Source organism: Podarcis bocagei (genome assembly GCF_964188305.1).
Source record: "Podarcis bocagei genome assembly, chromosome: 1".
Taxonomy (NCBI): Eukaryota; Metazoa; Chordata; class Lepidosauria; order Squamata; family Lacertidae; genus Podarcis; species Podarcis bocagei.
Genome location: NC_138125.1, coordinates 81,318,225 through 81,336,675, shown reverse-complemented (window position 1 = coordinate 81,336,675; position 18,451 = coordinate 81,318,225). Strand labels below are relative to the sequence as shown.

General features: G+C 43.8%; 1 protein-coding gene across 2 annotated transcripts in view; it reads left to right on the top strand.

Annotated features, from left to right (window-relative positions):
- Positions 1-1,105: 1,105 nt before the first annotated feature.
- CPT1A (carnitine palmitoyltransferase 1A) overlaps positions 1,106-18,451 on the top strand; it is a 45,426-nt gene continuing 28,080 nt past the window's right edge. The window contains exons 1-4 of one of the 2 annotated variants that reach the window (XM_081197651.1): positions 1,106-1,299; positions 14,124-14,277; positions 15,340-15,479; positions 16,507-16,678. In XM_081197651.1, the coding sequence (XP_081053777.1) occupies positions 14,137-14,277; positions 15,340-15,479; positions 16,507-16,678 (453 nt within the window). In that variant the 5' untranslated portion in view covers positions 1,106-1,299; positions 14,124-14,136. The remainder of the gene's footprint in view (positions 1,300-14,123; positions 14,278-15,339; positions 15,480-16,506; positions 16,679-18,451) is intronic. The other variant, XM_081197652.1, reaches the window with a different exon arrangement.

Here is an 18,451-nt window from a genome sequence, read left to right as displayed (position 1 = left end):
CAGGGGCTGTGAATGGGCCCATAGCTATGGTATTAATGTGGGGTTTGCTTCAGTCTGCTACCCCATTTCACTATTTTACTCAACCCACAAATGACAGGCAAACACTGTACTTTGAAGTTACAAATCCGCATTCCATGACAATAGTTTCTACTACACTTTTCAACAGAGGAATCAGAAGCATTTGTCTTCCTTCTGAGGACAATGGTTCACCCAACCTCTAATCCAGACTGTGTCATGCCCTCATTGTATTTGACGGTCACTGGCGATCCCTAAACGGAGGTCCCTAAATGTAATTTAAGGATCGCATTTCAGGGCTCTTATTATTTAAAGTACAAAGAAGTTTTCATATACGGAGAGGATCCAGGTGGGTTCTCATTTCATCCATTCCATCCATCTGGCTATAATGCTTTAATCACTGCTCTTCTGCTGCAAGCTACAAAAATCGCAATAGTACTTTCTACACTGGGGGGTTAAGATTGCTTTGTGCATGTATGTTATCCTGCCTTACTAGCATGACACAATTAAGCGTGGCATGTCTGAGCAGCAGTCGGGGAAAGCAGTTCTCCTCCTCAGCACCGCGAAAGGCTTCATTTTCGAGTGCCCAGCTTGGGCGGAGGCCCAGAGCCTTTCTCCCGTGTCAAGGCCGGCAGCTCGCTGCCTTTCCACACCGAAGCCTCCTCGCCTCCCGCCCCGCCAGGCCCAGGAGCGCCACGCTTCCATTCCCGGGGCTTTGAGTAGGGACTGCGGGACTGTGCCGCTTCCTCCGCGGGGAGAGAAAAGAGGCTTGGAAAAAAGGCTCTCTTCCCTTGGACTACCAGTAGCGCAGGCGCGCTCCGGTATGAGAAAGAGGGATCCCTCCTCTCTCCTTCCAAGCCCAGAAGAGCCCCGCTTGCTTGCTTTCTTTGGGAGGCGCGCGCGAGGGCAGAGGCCGCCTCCCTCCTCCCTCTCTCCACCTCAGCTCCTCAGAGCTCCGCCCCGCTGCTGCCTTCGCCCTGCCCGAACGCGCCCCTGCCGCGCCTCCTCCTCCGGCTTCGCACTTTGCGCCCGCTTGCTGCTGCCGCCTCTGCCTCCTCCTTCCCCGCCCAGTCAGCCCGGAGCGGCAATTCCCGTTTCTCGGCCCCGGCCCCGCCCTTCTCCTGGCAGCTCGGCCAATCCGGACCCAGCCGGTAGCAGCAGCGGCGGCGCTCCAGGGTGCTGCACTGCGCGCGGGCTTCCCTCGCGCACTCTTGCGCGCTCTCTCTCCGTCTCCTCACAGCCGCCTGCGAGGAGGCGCCCCTTTCCCTCCTCGCCGGATAGCCCGTAAGTTGAGTCTTTCGCCCCCCCCCCCCCGCGGTTGGTGTCTTTCGGTTCTCGTTTAGGGAGGGTGGCCCCGCGCACATCTAGATGAGCACGCGAGGCTCGGAGGGGGCGACGATACTGGGGCGGGGAGTGCCCGGGGGTTCCCGTGCCTGGGGGTTGCTCCGCTCGCCGTCTGAGGGACTGTCTAGCAGAGAGAGACGGCGTGCGCGAGAGAGTCCCTTCCCACGTGAGCGCCTTCCTCTTCCGCGGCTCCCTGGCGCTTAGCGGGAGGAAGGACATCCCAGGGTGGGGAGCAACTTGGCTCCTGTGTGTGCAAGAGGGGCCATTGGAGAATCGCGGCTTATAATCTTCCTTCCGTTAATGCAGCAAGCTGGGACAGGAGGAGGGTCTTCTGCTGCCTAACGGAGCACAACTCTTTGCTCCCCTTGAGCTCATCGAGTCCTGTCAAAGATTAGGAAACGGAAATTTAGACTGAAGTTTTGCATGGTGTACCCTTAACTTGGATGCAAACCCAGCTGAACACAGCAGGACTTCTGCTTGTGCTATTAAAATACTATTTTTCCTTCCAGCTTTTACTTGAACTTAGGTGGTATTTTGCATTGGAGTGAAACCTTTTGCCACTAAGTAAGAACTACTGAGCAAACAGTGCTCCGTTGTAATCTCTTAAAGTCCAGGTTGCTCACAATATGGTCTTCTCTGAGGAGTGGCTGACAACATATAATAAACAAATGCTGTCTCACCTTGACAGGAAATTATACCCTTTGATATTATCAATGGCATACAGTGATGTACAAACTTTGGGGTTTTTTTGGGGGGGGGACTTCATTAGAAGTCAGGCAATCAAATTGTTTCTTTTTTAAAAAAGCACACACACACCTTAAAATCACTGGATAGTGTACAGTTCAGTCTCAAAAGTAAGCCCATAGGGTTCAAGAGCGTTACTCCCAGATAAGTAAGTGTAGAATTGCAGCTGTAGTTTTCATAATAAAGAATGTTTCCCTAGTACAGTTAAACCCTCTGTTTCCCTAGTGTGCATTTGCAGAGGAAGGGCAGCTCTATACAATAAAATTGTGGAAAAAATGAACTGGTTGCACCTCTTGAGAACATTGCTTTTAGCGATGAGTTGACAGCAGTGGGGGTGTATTTTGGAATTGGGTAAATAATACATAATCTTTGGACATTGTGTACAGGTAAACCTATCCCTATAAACCACTAATGCTGTAATTCTGGAGCCTGCAGCTGTGCATATTGCCAAGAATCTGAGCCTTGCAGGAACTTGTAGACCTTCATTTAATACTGAGGAAACACAAGGCATTATGCAAACTTTGGTTTTAAGGAAGCTTTTGTTTTAATATGAATTTCTCATAATAATGGCTGAGCTTATATCTTGGCTACTGCTTAGAGAAGATTATGATGGCTTCTTGGTGGGCTGTTGTGCGGAATTTCTAAACATTTTCTTTTAAAATCATTTACTGCACCAACCCCCTGACCATGGCCCTATACATTTGGGATAAATCGCCGTGAGCAATGTGGTAGTGCTAGTATAACTGGAATATCTGGGTGAGGTAGTATAAGCAGGATCCTAGAATCATAGAATCATAGAGTTGGAAGAGACCACAAGGGCCATCGAGTCCAACCCCCTGCCAAGCAGGAAACACCATCAGAGCACTCCTGACATATGGTTGTCAAGCCTCTGCTTAAAGACCTCCAAAAAAGGAGGCTCCACCACACTCCTTGGCAGCAAATTCCACTGTCGAACAGCTCTTACTGTCAGGAAGCTCTTCCTAATGTTTAGGTGGAATCTTCTTTCTTGTAGTTTGGATCCATTGCTCCGTGTCTGCTTCTCTGGAGCAGCAGAAAACAACCTTTCTCCCTCCTCTATGTGACATCCTTTTATATATTTGAACATGGCTATCATATCACCCCTTAACCTCCTCCAGGCTAAACATGCCCAGCTCCCTTAGCCGTTCCTCATAAGGCATCGTTTCCAGGCCTTTGACCATTTTGGTTGCCCTCCTCTGGACACGTTCCAGTTTGTCAGTGTCCTCCTTGAATTGTGGTGCCCAGAACTGGACACAGTACTCCAGGTGAGGTCTGACCAGAGCAGAATACAGTGGCACTATTACTTCCCTTGATCTAGATGCTATACTCCTATTGATGCAGCCCAGAATTGCATTGGCTTTTTTAGCTGCCGCATCACACTGTTGGCTCATGTCAAGTTTGTGGTCAACCAAGACTCCTAGATCCTTTTCACATGTACTGCTCTCAAGCCAGGTGTCACCCATCTTGTATTTGTGCCTCTCATTTTTTTTGCCCAAGTGCAATACCTTACATTTCTCCCTGTTAAAATTCATCTTGTTTGTTTTTGCCCAGTTCTCTAATCTGTTAAGGTCGTTTTGAAGTGTGATCCTGTCCTCTGTTTCTCACACCTTTAAATGGAAAGTGTCTCCAATATTAGCTGCAAGCATGTAATCGATTCTTCACATAGCTGCAGATTAGGAATAGTCTAAGTATGGACAAAATAAAAAGAAGTTATTGTGGTATTAAGCCAAGTGCTCACTTCTTACTAATGCTTGAGATTTCTGTGACCTAGCCACATCACCTCTGCAACAGAGGAGCCAATGACCATATTAGCGTGGGGTTTTGAAAGTCCTGAAACACTTCATTCTAATATAGGGCAGGTGGAAGCTTACACATTGGATCTTCCCATTCTGTGCAAAAACCAGACTTGAAAACTGTGGAATACCTTGAAATGTCAACAGTGCTGAATTCAAGGCAGGGGAGATTTGAAGGTGGCAGCAGCAGGAGCGGCCCATGCATGAGGCGAAGTGAAACCATTTGCCTCAGGCGGCAGATCCAACCCCCTCCCTGCCCCCCCGGATGTGCCACTGCCAGTCCCACTACAGCTTCCCACACCACTGGCACAGCACCATTGTCTGCTGTGCCCTTGCCACTGCATTGTGGAGGCAGTGTGGGCAAAGTCGCAGGTGAGAGTACAGTTGCAGTGGTGGGGATGGAGTGGGGATCCGGAGGTGGGGGGGCGGGCGTTGGGGTGCTGTCAGGATGTTTGCCTACGGTAGCAAAATATCTCAGGCTGGCACTGATCAGAGGTGGGGGGTTTTAGCCTTCCACGTATTCGGCTAGACATAAAGTATTTCACCAGACAATGCACACTTGGCATAGGGAGGCTGGGGGCCATAACAATGAAGCATTTGAAAAGCGGGGGCATCTCGTGAATGCATCGTGTTTTAAGAAGGGTAGGCAGCACTTTATGCTGTTCCCAAAGTTGAGCGGTGGACGCCTGAAGTGCATGATGCTGAGAGAGAAATAATAGTAAAAATAAGCCTAGATGTTACAAGAAACCTTACAGAAAAGGTTTTCATGCTTTTCTCTTCCATCCACAATGGGAGTCTCATTGAACTTTGGAGGTCTTTGAGTGAACATACATAGGATTGTGCTATACGAATTTTTAATCCTATGCAAAGTTATGTGGATGTATGTCCTTTTGAAAGCCCTGGGACCTAGAATAGTATTTGGGTGCAGGACAGGGACATAATCAAGAAATGAGCGGCACAAGAGAGAGAAGTGTATCCTGTTCTCTCTCTCCCTGCACCCCATATTGTATATCCATGTTATACTTTTATAAATCTGAGGGTTGAATTTGCTGCCGGGTTAGCTTGTGTTTAAGAAAGCACTGTATTTTAGTCATTCTGTGAATTTCCTTTTGTATGTGTGAATCATTCAAAGTGCTTTATAGTTTTCTTGGGGCATTGATGGTGCTTCCCATTTCTAAGAATTGGGATGTTGAAACAGAATCAAGGCTAGAGCGTGAAAGGCAAGCGGAGCTTTTGTAGTTTGGTGGTGTGTTGTGTGCATCAGCGTAACCTTTTGCCTACTTTTCTGAGTCCGTCATGTGATCTTTCTTTGCTGTGGAGGAAGGGCGGAGTTTCAAGGAGTACGCTGCTTTGCAGAAGTGCCTTTCAGATGACATATTGCATGACTCCATAAAATTAAATCACCAGGGCCTAATAAAACAGGGGGTGGGGATGAGAGGCCGGACTGAAGAAAAGGCACAAGAAGGCACTATTTTGGGAACTTGTTGTAGGTCAAGTATGTTTTCTTGCATTGCTAGAAACGGAAATACTGTAGTAGACGCTGTCTTCCTGCTTGCAGTATTTGCTTCTGGAAAATACTCAGTTGTACAAAAGCAAAAGTAGCAGCGCGCCCTGTTGTTGTAGATAAGTCGTCTTCACTGCCAGCTCCAAGGATCTGGGGACATATTTCATGGAAGTCAGTTATTTTCCTTTTATATAACCTTTTTATAAAATTGGGTATTCTGATATTTGACAGTAAAGTTTAGTTCTAGACATCTTTCTATCTCCTGTTAGACTTCCACATGGGTTGCCATATTACTCTGTTGTAGCTGATAAAAACAAGAGTTTGTGCTCCCTTAGAGATTAGCCAATTATGTCATAATACATTTGTTCGACTTGAATGTGTTTTGTGCTTGTTAGATTTGTTCGTCCAGTAAATTAATCAGTGTGCCTGCCATCCTTGGCATGATACCCATGGTTTCTCGTCCTTTTTGTTCCTTTTGGTGTAACATAGTAATTATGTTGAGTACTTGGGAAACACAGTTCAATCTTTTACAAAATGAGGCTATTTAAATACAGAGAATAACTATTGATTTTTTTCTGTTTATTGGAGAATTCTGTAAACCAGTGAAAGGAACTCATAAAAAGTTAAATAATCAAAGTGGTTTGGTGCGTGTTTCTTCAAATCTGTCATTCTTTCTGCTATCTCTTTCTTTGCATATCTGAAACTTGAGAAATATTTGCAGTGGTCTCTTAAGAATTATGTGCATACACCCAAAGTTGTAAAGCCAAAGTTCACTTCCTTTATTCTCAAGTGGAATATTTATAAGTGAAGGACAAGTCTGAGGAAAACTGCTTTGAAATGCAATTGAAATTACTACTGTGTATAATGAAGTTAAAAACAAACACAACTTACTTTTCAGCATGTCCTGCAGATGATAAGCCTCGTTTCTATTACAACAAGGAAGAGGTGGTCCCATTGTCTTATTCTGAAAATTATTAACCGCTTTTATGAGTAATCTAATGTGATAGCATTTTCATACTGGATCTTGTGTGTGCATTCTGACCTATAGCCAGTTCATACCTTAATGAAATGGGTGTTGCATTTACATGGCTGCTTCCCATGTTTTCGTGGTAATGTATGTAATGGGGAAACTGTACTCCAAGTGGTTCTGACATTGGAGGCAACAATAGACACCTTCCGTGTGGTCTCACTGTTAACATATGGAGCAGCAACCACACTGAAGCAGTAATTATTAACTAGTGTCTGTTTTTTCTAAGGAACACATAGATAATAGATAATTCTTTATGACCACTACTCTTACAGTAATTTGACAATGCTCAGTATCAGGAGTACACTTCTTATCTTGATTTTATGATTTGCCCCATGGAGAAATACCAGTTCTAATCAAGGCAAGAATTTTGTAACCTCGAGGAGCATTAAGAACCTTGCTGTTACCAGCATGCCTGTGGTGGGAGAGGCCAGTTGACATAAAGTGGGGAGCTCTCTGCTTTCTCTAGTCATGTCCTGAACCCCTTAGGCTTAGCCACATTCTCTTGGATGACTATTACTAATACCAGCATATCACTTGTGAGTTGCAGACAGCATTCTGTACCAGTTTGGTGCAAAGGATCTTGGGGCATGCCACATTGATTATGTTGCCCCCTAGAAGTGAATGGGAAGCTTGCAGATTTCGGAAAAGAGAACAGCATCTCTGCATACCCATATGGCTTTGCATTAAAATATACCTGTTCTTTCATTAAAAGAAACAACCGGTTGTTCTAGGTTTGAGTAAAGCCTATTAATCTATTAACCTTTTAACATTTATTGCAGGTTATGATAAAAACAGAGTGCCTTCAAAGAGTTGCTTACCTTTAGACTATTGATGGGAAAGTGCAAGTGAACTTGCACAGCTGTCAGTGTCGTTGTCCTTGGCTGACCTGCTGTTTTGTACTACTTTGTTTTCCTTGCCACGTAGGGTTTCTGTTTGTCCGTTGGCTCATGGTGTGACTTGCAGATGCTGTGTAGCTACGTTGAGAATCTGAGTTTAGTTCTCTGACATTGGCATCTAATGTGCTTCATTCCAGAAAAGCACACACAATATTTCTAGAGTTCCAAGCCATAGATTAGTTTCCAGTAACTCTCTACTCATTTTCCTTCTCTAGCTTGTGTAAGCCTTTTCAGGTTGGCATTCTTCTCTACTGTGTTTTCTTTGTAGTCATGGTAGTACCTCTTTTGGGGGAAGCGTTGTGCTTTTTCTTGGCTATTTTGTCCATCTTTCGTCCCAACCCACTCAGCTCTCACCTGTGGCTTCTATAGGCTGTTAGCATGTGACAGTGGCCACACACCAGGAATGGGTTCAACTAGCCGGCTATGTCAGGTGAGGGTAGCTGATGGGTCTTAAACCCTTGATGAGTTAGAACAGCGGTTCTCAACCTGTGGGTCCCCAGATGTTGTTGGACTACAACTCCCATCATCCCTGAGCTGTGGCCTTGCTAGCTAGGGGTGATGGGAGTTGTAGTTCAACAACATCTGGGGATCAACAGGTTGAGAAAGGCTGAGTTACAGACTTCCCTTGCATTTGAAGACAGGCTCCAGTGGATTGAGCAGATGAGACCAATAGTGGGGCCAGTGGAAGAAGGTGGTCTTCACATTATGTAGAGGAAAGTGAGGGGCAGATGGGGTTTGTCCACCTGGGAAGATAGCCCATTTGGAGAAGAAAACACTAATTCAGAGTGGAGTCCCTAAGACAGTTGGATGGTACTGTGTACACCTTCTGGAAAATCCTGCAGCCAGGCTGGTGCCAAATGTGTTGCTCTTTGGACCACATCAACGAGGCTGAGGGCAGGGGTCTTGTCGTCTGGGCAGCTGAGAACCTCCATACACACTGGCCAGGCTTGTGCCCCAGAGAGGTCACTTGGGTGCTGCTAACACAGTGGTTTGACTTCATTCTCAGAGGCGCACTCCGTTGTCTCTCGAGACAGGTGGATGCCAACCACATTGCTCCTTTCCCCATTTTATTTCTTTCTAGTTGAAGGCTTCTAGTTCTTAGAATGTGCCTTAGTAAATGTGATCACCTTCTTCATACTTGTGATCAGGCTACATCCATCTTTGATCTTATCCAATTATTTTTATTTTCCTTTTAGCTAGTTCACTTCATGCCACACTTGGCTGAGGACCACAGCCTTAACAAGTGACATGAAGGTGGGAAAACTTCTGGCAAAATTAACCAGAACTTCCCACCCTAGGATATTAGGATGTTGATACTATGTTCAACTTATACGTTTAAACTATTTCTAGACTGGCAGTTACTTAACATTGTTTTAAAACAGTGTCAAAATATACAAAACCAATATAAACATAGCCATTGCGTTGCCACTAAACAAAACATGCTATTTCCCCATGAAAATACTAAAACATTTTCTACCATCTACTCTGCTTTTTTTCTAAATGGTGCTTGTATTATTTTAGGGGCGCTGAATGTCAGGCCTGGGGGTTAAATGCAGTCCTCCAGGCCTCTCTGTGCATCTCTTGGCAATCTCCCTAGACCATACTCCTCACTTGCCCTGCTCAGCAACCTCCTCAAGTGTTTTTGCCTGGTTTGATTGTGTCTTTAAACTGTGACAATGCCTCTTTTTTGTTTTGCTGATGAGAGGCAGTGTATTTGTGCAGAAACACCCAACTTTCGTATGATTCAGCTGTTGCTCTGACCGCACCCACCACAGGTGTGCAACCTCTTGAAAGTTGCCCTTGAGCAGGCTTCCTCAAACTCCAGATGTTTTTGGCCTACAACTCCCATGATCCCTAGCTAGCAGGACCAGTGGTCAGGGATGATGGGAATTGTAGTCTCAAAACAGCTGGAGGGCTGAGTTTGAGGAAGGCTGTCCTTGAGGAAATGTGGCTCTCCACTTCTGCATTATTTGAATTCATTATTGGTCTTTTCCTATTGTATGAGTCCTTGTTGCCCTGAATTTTGCAAACACTGCAGGCACTTAGATCAGCAGAATATAATAACGAATCCAAAACTGCAGGGAATCTTCTGATTTTTCTAGCCCAAGTTCAGTGACTGGATACCTAAATCCACAGGGAGAAAGCAGTTCCTTGACAGTGGAGTGAAATGGCACAGTAATGGACTTCACCCTGTTGTCTAATGGAATACAGTGGTACCTCTGTTTGCAAACGGGATCTGTTCCGGAGGCCCGTTCGCAACATGAAAAGAGCACAACCTGCAGCGGCGTGTCTGTGCACGCGCAGGTTGCAATTCGCCGCTTCTGCGCATGACGTCATTTTGCGCGTCTGTGCATGCGCGAGCGGTGAAACCCGGAAGTAACCCTTTCCACTACTTCCGGGTCGCCGTGGGAAGTAACCTGAAAGAACGTAACATGAAGCGGACGTAACATGAGGTATGACTGTAGTTCTAGCTTTCTAGCTCTGACGCTATATAAAAGCTTCATTAAGCACAAAACTTTGGCATCAGTTTGGAGGGAAACCAAAATTCTGGGGTTATAAGTTAATGAAGCTGCTATAAAATACATAGCTTTCTAATGTCTCATGTACTAAAGTCTTCAGAAGGGCTAGATGTTCAGTATGGATCAGGGGCATGTTGGGTTAAAAGATAGCCATCATTGTTGGTAGCAGAATTGTAATCAATATACATATTTACATATATTAACAGAGATTGGACATTTTGCTTCTTACAGATATGAAATCTGTTCTGTTTCATATTCCTGACTGTGTGCTTTTTTTTGTATGTTGTGTTTTGTTACAGGTCAGTAAAAAATAACTAATACTGCTATTAGCAGTAACTAGTTCTCCTTAAATCATTTTTACTTGATACTGCAACACATATTGAATTGCTCCTTTGATCAGTTGAGACAGTGGAATAGTTACATCCATTCCTTCTGAGAACACATTGTGCTATTTTCCCCTGAAGCATATTGGTATGACTACAGAGGAAATCATTCAGATGTAGCACAGATGCTGTTGGCATTGAGAACTTGGGAGAACTATGCTAAGTGGAGAGATTGTCTCAAGCCGTGTGTGTGTGTGTGTGTGTGTGTGTGTGTAAATCTTTACTCTTCCTTTAGCAAAGCCTGGCCAAGGGTACTTTGCCAAATGACACGCCGGCAACCCAAATAAAAGCTTCCTCATTTTTTCGTTTGCGTAATTTTGTATAGCTTTTGCTTTCCCTGCAGTAGTGATCTGCATTCCCCCCCTACATAAACGCACATGCTCTGTAGTGCCGTGCCCTTTCACCCACTTTTCTGAGCAAGCATGTGACTGCTTTAGAAATGTGGAGGCGGGGAAAAGTGCTGTACAGCAGACTATTTTAAAAATCTCATTTAGAAAGCGGGAGAATAATCTTAAAAGAGAAATGATAGTTCAGGGTTTCTTTAATACTCAGCTGTCTGCTTATAATACTAAATCATATTTTGTTATTTAAGGGAGGGAAACTAATTTTGCTACAAACTCATGTAAGTGAAGTGTTAGTGACACTGCTAGGGCTGAAGGCTTATCCATACTTACCTTTGCCCTGTACAGTACTTTCCAGGCATAGGTCTGTGCTTTAAAGCTATGTGTCTGAGCGGGTTCTTTTTTCCACCCTGGAGCTTCCCCTGCAAGAACCCACTCTTTAAAGCTGAAGCACAACAAACAACAATTTGGGTTTTGCACAGATTGCCATTTGTTCCGATTCAGCGGTAAAGAGTGGGTTTTCTCTAGGAAAGCTACAGAGCACAGTGTGGATAAGCCCACTGCCATATCCTTTAAGTTTCATATGTTTTAGGCTTCATCAGAGTAGCATTTTGACCTCTCATATTTGTCCATGAGTGCAGAGCAGTGGTTCCCAATTTGCGAAGTACTGCGGATGCCCTGTTTTTCAAAAGCCAAGCTATGGACTCCCTACTTGTGAGAATTTTGATATCTCTGTAGTAGTTTTCGTTATGTGAATGGTGCAGTGGAACCCCTGGGTGGGTTACGTAAAATCCCTGGGGGTCCGTGGACCTCCAGTTGATAATAACTGGTGCAGAGAAATCATACAGTAGTACCTCGGGTTACATACGCTTCAGGTTACAGACTCCGCTAACCCAGAAATAGTACCTCGGGTTAAGAACTTTGCTTCAGGATGAGAACAGAAATCGTGCAGCGGTGGCGCAGCAGCAGCAGGAGGCCCCGTTAGCTAAAGTGGTGCTTCAGGTTAAGAACAGTTTCAGGTTAAGAACGGACCTCCGGAAAGAATTAAGTTCTTAACCCGAGGAACCACTGTATTATTGAGTGAGCATTTTCTTTGGGAATTCATGTGGTGGAAAGGAAAAAGCGTTCAGTTTTAAAATTTAGAGGGGCAGGGGGAGAAAGCTAGTTTTCAACATCAGTGTCTGAGACCCTAGTTTTCTCTTTACATGAAATACAGTTAACTCTAATTTTCATGCAACTATTCATATATCTTGCCTAGAATTCATTGCTGAAGAAGTTAGAAATGAGAATCAAACCAGCCACTAAGAACACAGGAAGCTGCTTCATAGCAGATCAGAATATTTGCCCATCTAGAGCAATTTTGCCTACTCAGGAAGCAGCTCTTGAAGATTTTGGACAGACGTTTTGCAATCAACTGCTACTGGATAATTTTAACGGGAGATCCTAGTTTTGCATGCAAAGCCACAAGCTCTGCTACAAAGCTCTGGGCCCTCCTCCACCGGGGAAGGAAGCAGCTCTCATTCTGCCAGTGAACAGTAATGTTGTCACAGACCTTGTTAAGGGCCTGATGTAGAAATGGAAGCTTCCATTTAAACTTGTATCATGCTTGACTACTGCAAAGAATGTTGAAGTCCTGTATTCATTATAAGAGGAGGTGTTTGGTCCCCAACTATTTTTCATTTGTTTCATTTGCCCAGTGGCATATACCTGCGCTTCCAGGGTTAACACTGACAGCAAATATGATAAAGTTGTCCTCTGCATGGTCATTTCATTCTTGTGTCTTCCTTTTAAAGCCAATCTTCCCTTAATCCTCTGTCACTCTTTCCTGGCTATATACTAGTCCCATCCCCAATCTGTGACTTTGTCTGTGACTAATGTTGTATCGCTACATGAAGATCAGCTTTATCTACGCACATTTGTTTTAAAGAAAGCTGTAGGTTAGTTGTGGGAAGCCTTTAGCACATGTTGTTGGACTACAACTCCCAACGTGCCTCACTACTGGCCATACTGAGTGGGTCTGATGGGGAGCTGGAAGTCCAAAATCATCTAGAGGCCTACAGGTTTCCTTACCCCTGCTGCTTTAGGTCATAGTGTACCAAAGAAGAGAATGAGATATAAATCAGGTAGCCCCTCCTCAGCCATGAATGTGCTTATGGATTTTGACAAGCAGCTATCTTTTCAGCAGCTTACAATATACAGTGGTGCCTCACAAGACGAAAAGAATCCGTTCTGTGATTCTCTTCGTCTAGCGGTTTTTTCGTCTTGCGAAGCAAGCCCATTGACGGATTAGCGCTTTTAACGGCTTTTAGCGGCTTATCGGATCAGCTGATAAGCGGCTTAGCGGCTTAGAAAAAGGGGGGGAAGGGAAAAAAACCCGCAGGAACTCGCAAGACATTTTCGTCTTGCGAAGCAAGCCCATAGGAGATTCGTTTTGCGAAGCACCTCCAAAACGGAAAACCCTTTCGTCTAGCGAGTTTTCCGTCTTGCGAGGCATTCATCTTGCGGGGCACCACTGTATCATCGAAACGTTTACGCTTTATTCTCCTATGTGAGGAACCCAGTTTCTTTCCACTATGCAAGATTTACCGGTACATAGCAATTCCAATGCTGATTCAGCCATCAGTCCTGCCCAAAGGGCTGTCGGCCTCATCAAAATATATTTTAAAGCATTGTATTCAATTAAATGTTCATTTATCTCTTTTTTTAAAAAGAGTATTCATTTTTATTGTGGCAAAACTTACTCCAGTTATGGTTTGGGTGGATTGGGAAATGGGGAGAGAGGAGCTGGGCTGTTGTTGGGCAGTGAACCAAATTGCCAAATTTGCTCTAAAAGAACTCTGCTTGTTAATGGAAGTGGATGTTCTAAGTATTTGTTACACTGGAGTAATAGGGTGTTAAATCTGTATATGAAAAACAGTTGCTTAAAAGCTTTACTTGAAATCTTTCCTGTGAGTTTATGACCATCAATAATATCTTGGTTCTGGCAAGCAATGTCTGGCTTCGCTATAGCACTTGTTCTTAATGAGAGAATGTGATTACTCCAGAGCACAGACTTGTTGTCAGTTGCCTTGTTGAAGTTATTGTGGGCTCTCATGTGTGATGAGGCATATCCAGGCTAAGATATGACTGAGTCTTTTGGCCACACACATAACCCAGCTGTGAAAGGTGGAAAATTTACCATTAACTATGGCTTACTATCTTGGTCTGCTCCAAATCTGTTAAATCAAAGTTTCCAAGTTTCAACAAAACTGGAAACTTTAGTTAATGGTAGACTAGCCAACATTTTTGCTTACATGTACAAGGGCTGTGTGCATGACCAAAAGGCTCACCCATAGTTTGGCTTACTGGTGGACTGAATGCTGCCTAATGATGTGGACTGGAGTAGCACTCAAGCAGTATTTGATACCTTCAGTAAACAAAGATGATGATTACTCGCCTTTACAAATTTGCAGTAGATATCATATTCTTGGCTTCTAATTCTCTCATGCAAATTAAGTAGCTACTAATAAACATTTGTTTGTTCTTCTGTTTGCCAGGTAAATTCTAAAAATGGCGGAAGCCCACCAGGCAGTTGCATTTCAGTTTACTGTAACCCCAGATGGAATTGATCTGCGTATGAGCCATGAAGCTCTCAGGCAGATCTATCTATCTGGTCTCTACTCATGGAAGAAGAAATTCATCAGATTCAAGGTAACTCATATTGCAGATCTGAAACTATACTTGGGACTGAGGCATATATTATGCAGCAAACAAGGGTTTCTGAATACCCAATTTTGCATTTTAGCACTAGTTTTGGTTGATGTGTGTATATACACCACCCCTGTCCATTTCCCCCCTCCTGGCTGTAATCCCTCCTGGCTATTTTTCTTTTGGGTTAGATTTAAAGACCAAAATGAAGTCTGGCCAGAGCAGAACCAGAGTAGAGGTGTGGTTAAGCAACACTCTGCTGCTTGCCAAGTCTTCCTCCTCCTGGGTTAACTAGCAACCACATGTTTCAGAAATGTGGGAACCAGATAGTGTGAATCTTACTCTGAAATGTTGAAATAGATTTAGTGAAAACCCATGAAATGTTCTGCTCACTTTCTTTACTTTCACTTCATCTGAACTGCCTACTGCCATGGAAAAGTAGACCCTTAAGAAAGTGATGCATTGTATTGGGTGTTGATCTTGGACCAGGCAGACCTGGGTTCAAATCCCCACTTAGATATAAACCTCATTTGACTCATCTGGTATTTCTCACTAGTGCTATATGGGCAAGAGAAGGAAATGAAAGGGCTTTCTTGTATGCCATCTGATTGCCAGATAAAGTAACAAAGGAGCTCTTCCCCTTTGTTAGGGCCTGCCTTTCTATGCTAGGAGATACTCCAGGTGAGGAAAACATCCATCATAAGGGCCTATCATAGTTGTGGGCATGTATCGCCCTACCCCTTCCCGGTTTGGTGGGTGCAGTTTGGAGGGCCCTGTGCTGGTTTTTAGCTTCTCAAATATTGCCATCTTTACACTATTGCCATATTTACCAGTCTCCAATACATTTTAAAAAGAAGTTCATCCACACGTCATTCTTGCTAATTATACCTAACAGTGTTCCATAAAGAACACTGAGTTAGTCTTCCTTGAGTTAGTCTGCATTCGGATGGCTATGTTCACTAAATATGTCTGGGAAGTGTTAAATGGGTGCATCAGAATCCAGAAAATTAAAGTATAATATTCTTGTGACTCAGTAGGGCTCTTTTTATGTTCTTGCCTTTCCAGAATGGCATCATCACAGGAGTCTATCCTGCTAGTCCATCCAGCTGGCTTATTGTAGTAGTAGGAGTTATGTCAACAATGTATGCCAAAATAGATCCTTCATTGGGACTAATAGCTAAAATCAACCAGACCCTTGATACGACGTAAGTAAACTCTCTCTTTGCATTGAATAGATTTTTCTGGTTAGTGTTAATGATGGGTAGTACGTCACTTCTCAGTTTGGCTCAAGGGTACAGTGAGATAATAATGATAGAGTAGAATCCTATCTTGTTCCCTTCCCTCCCCCTTCATATGATTACCTTGCAGTTGCTGCTCTATCAACAGAGTTGGGGAGTGAGAAGAGTTAAGTGTCTCTATATCCATATGCAGAGACAAGTACACGGTGCACCAAGCTATTCTGGGTCTATGGACCACAATATAGCTCTCTCTATGTGTGTGTGTGCATTAAGAACTCACAAAGAGCTCTGATAAATTTCATTTCTTGGCATGAGGAATGAGGAAGAAATTTGATCCAGTTCACATTTAATTTGTGCTTTCTTAGAAAAAAAAATGCAAGAACTGAAACACAGCCATCCTTTAAAATTAACGCTTCTCGGAATTTTTCAGTGCAGATCTACAGCCATGAAACAGTGTACCTGCCCTGACATGTGTACCTCTTCTGAAACAGTGGGTGCAGGTGGGGGGGGGGTTGAAACATGGTAACAAGGCATTTACCATGGTAGTATTGGCAGCTTCCTCTTCCCCCACCTCTTACAATTTTAAAAAGGCTGCCACCAGCATTAGCCAAGGGTAATTGACCACCCCGCAAATCCACTAGTCTCACATTCTAAGGGCATTAGGGGGACCATGATGGCTGGGGCTCTTTTATAGCCACCACTGCTATAAATGTTGTTTTTTAAACGGTAAAAGAAAAAGGGAGGCTGCCATAATAAGTATATTCCTCCTAATCATTTGTGCCATTTTGGGGGCCTAGCCTGAAAATAATCAAACACGCCACCCCCTCAAACATGCTGCCTTGGTGAATTTGGGGGTCTATTTCAGCACAGTCCTAATGTTCAGAATGATCTCTTCTTACTAACAGTGGCTTACTTTGGTATGCTTCACTCTTTTACATTTGTCCAGAACTCTTGGAGTAACAGATGCTCTCTCTCTCCTTTTATTTTTTAACAGAGGCTATATGTCCAACCAAACACAAGGTATTGTCAGTGGGATTCTTTTTGGGACGGGGCTCTGGGTGGCCCTCATTTTCTCCATGCGCTACACGCTAAAGATGCTGCTTTCCTACCATGGGTGGATGTTTGCTGAACATGGCAAACTTTCCACAGGAACCAAGATATGGATGGTAAGAGATTTTTATCACTCTATATTTTGGAATATGTAGTTGATGTGACACTTATTTGATTATATCTGCCATTAGTAACTTAGTTTTCAGGGGTGCAGCTTCAATATTTTTCTTCCCAGTTCCTTCTTATTACTGCCCCTTAATATTTAATGGAAACCAAGGAATGCCACTGAGGTGCTGCTGCTTATTCTTCAAAAATTTCCCTTTGGTTACATTTTTTGAACTGGCAGAATAGCCCTCCACTTGGGTGAAGCTTGGCTACTCTTGACTGCAATATTTGAATAGCTAAATGTTCAACACAATTAGCCTTCCCAAAGGACCACAGTGTGACTAGTTTCTCTCGGTAGTGGAACACAAGCCTTGGTAAAAGGACCTCAAGCCAAATTCCACTTCTGTCAGGAACTTGCAGCTTCCTCAGTGTTACAGGGAGGTGGGTGGCGGCTTACCATTCTTCCCTTATTTTGAAGAAAGCATGAGGAGAATGTGTCGGGTGGTGTTGGGGAAGTAGCTGGGAGGAAATACTCCCCCTCCCCCCTTGTGTAGCCTTGCAGCATAAATAGTCTGATGTATCCTGTTGGTAAACAGGTCTTACCAACAACGTGGTCTTGTGGTCATTACATCCTGTCCCTTTTATATATTACTTGACTGTAAAAAGGAGTTCAGGGGAAATGATAGATTGTATGTTGAATACTTCTGTGGGAAATAGAAACTGGTTGCAAATTAAATGTCTGATAGTTTTCTTCAGATAGGATCCCAAGAGCTTTCTCATTTGAATACAGGTTCTATCTGAAGGGTAAGGCTTTAGAGTATTGTGTCAGCCTGGCTTGGTGTTTTCATTGGCTGGAATTTTTGGCATGTTCTACAAATTCAATACTTAAAAGACCAGTTTTTCTTATAATGCTAAGCTTGAGCAGTGTGAATAGTTATGACTAATCTGTTTTGCTGTCTTGATTTTTCCTCCTGGACAGTGGCAGGAAGCTGTTTATTATAACTAAAATGGCAAGTGTGCTAAGAAATATAACTAATATTGCTTCTCTTCTCCCAGATATTTGAGATATTTTAACCTAACTGGCTTACTCACTAGGTTGCAGCATTCTATTTCACTACAACACAATTGACCAGTCTAGCTTTTTCCCCAAGCTTCTTTCCTTACTGTAACTTGTTTTCACATTTTTTCTTTATTTCCCTAATTAAAGAACCTTGGGAACAATGATTGATTGTGTCATTATTAATCTGTGCTCATTGTGTGAACTTCTGTGTTCTGCAAAAGTTTAGAAAATGAAAGTTTAATCCAGCAGCGGTTGGTGCCCACTGGGACTTCTAAGGTGGAAGGCAGGGAGACCAATAGTAGGCAGAGCCAACGCCAGGTGGGGCCAGCTAATAATAGTTTTGTCCCTGTCCTCCTCCCTGCTGAGCAGTACTAAGGCAACGCTGAATCTAAGGAGGAAGTTGATAGCCTTTACCCCCCCTGGATTAAGTAAGAATGCATCTGGGTGGAGGCTAGCTGAGAGCAAAGAGAGATTGGTGGAGCAGTGCCTCGTTTGTCCTAATGAACAGTGGAGGTGAAGCGAAGCAGCAGAGCAGATAATTGAAACAGGCAACATAGAATACCAAAATAAGCAAAAAACAAAAAGCCAGATGAACAAAATGGTCTTACTCTAATAAAACACTGAAATAATCTAAAACGAACATAAATACAACTCTTGAACAACAAATACCAAGCATAAAAAACACACACCAGCTTCAACTGGTTTCCAAATCCCCAAGCCATCC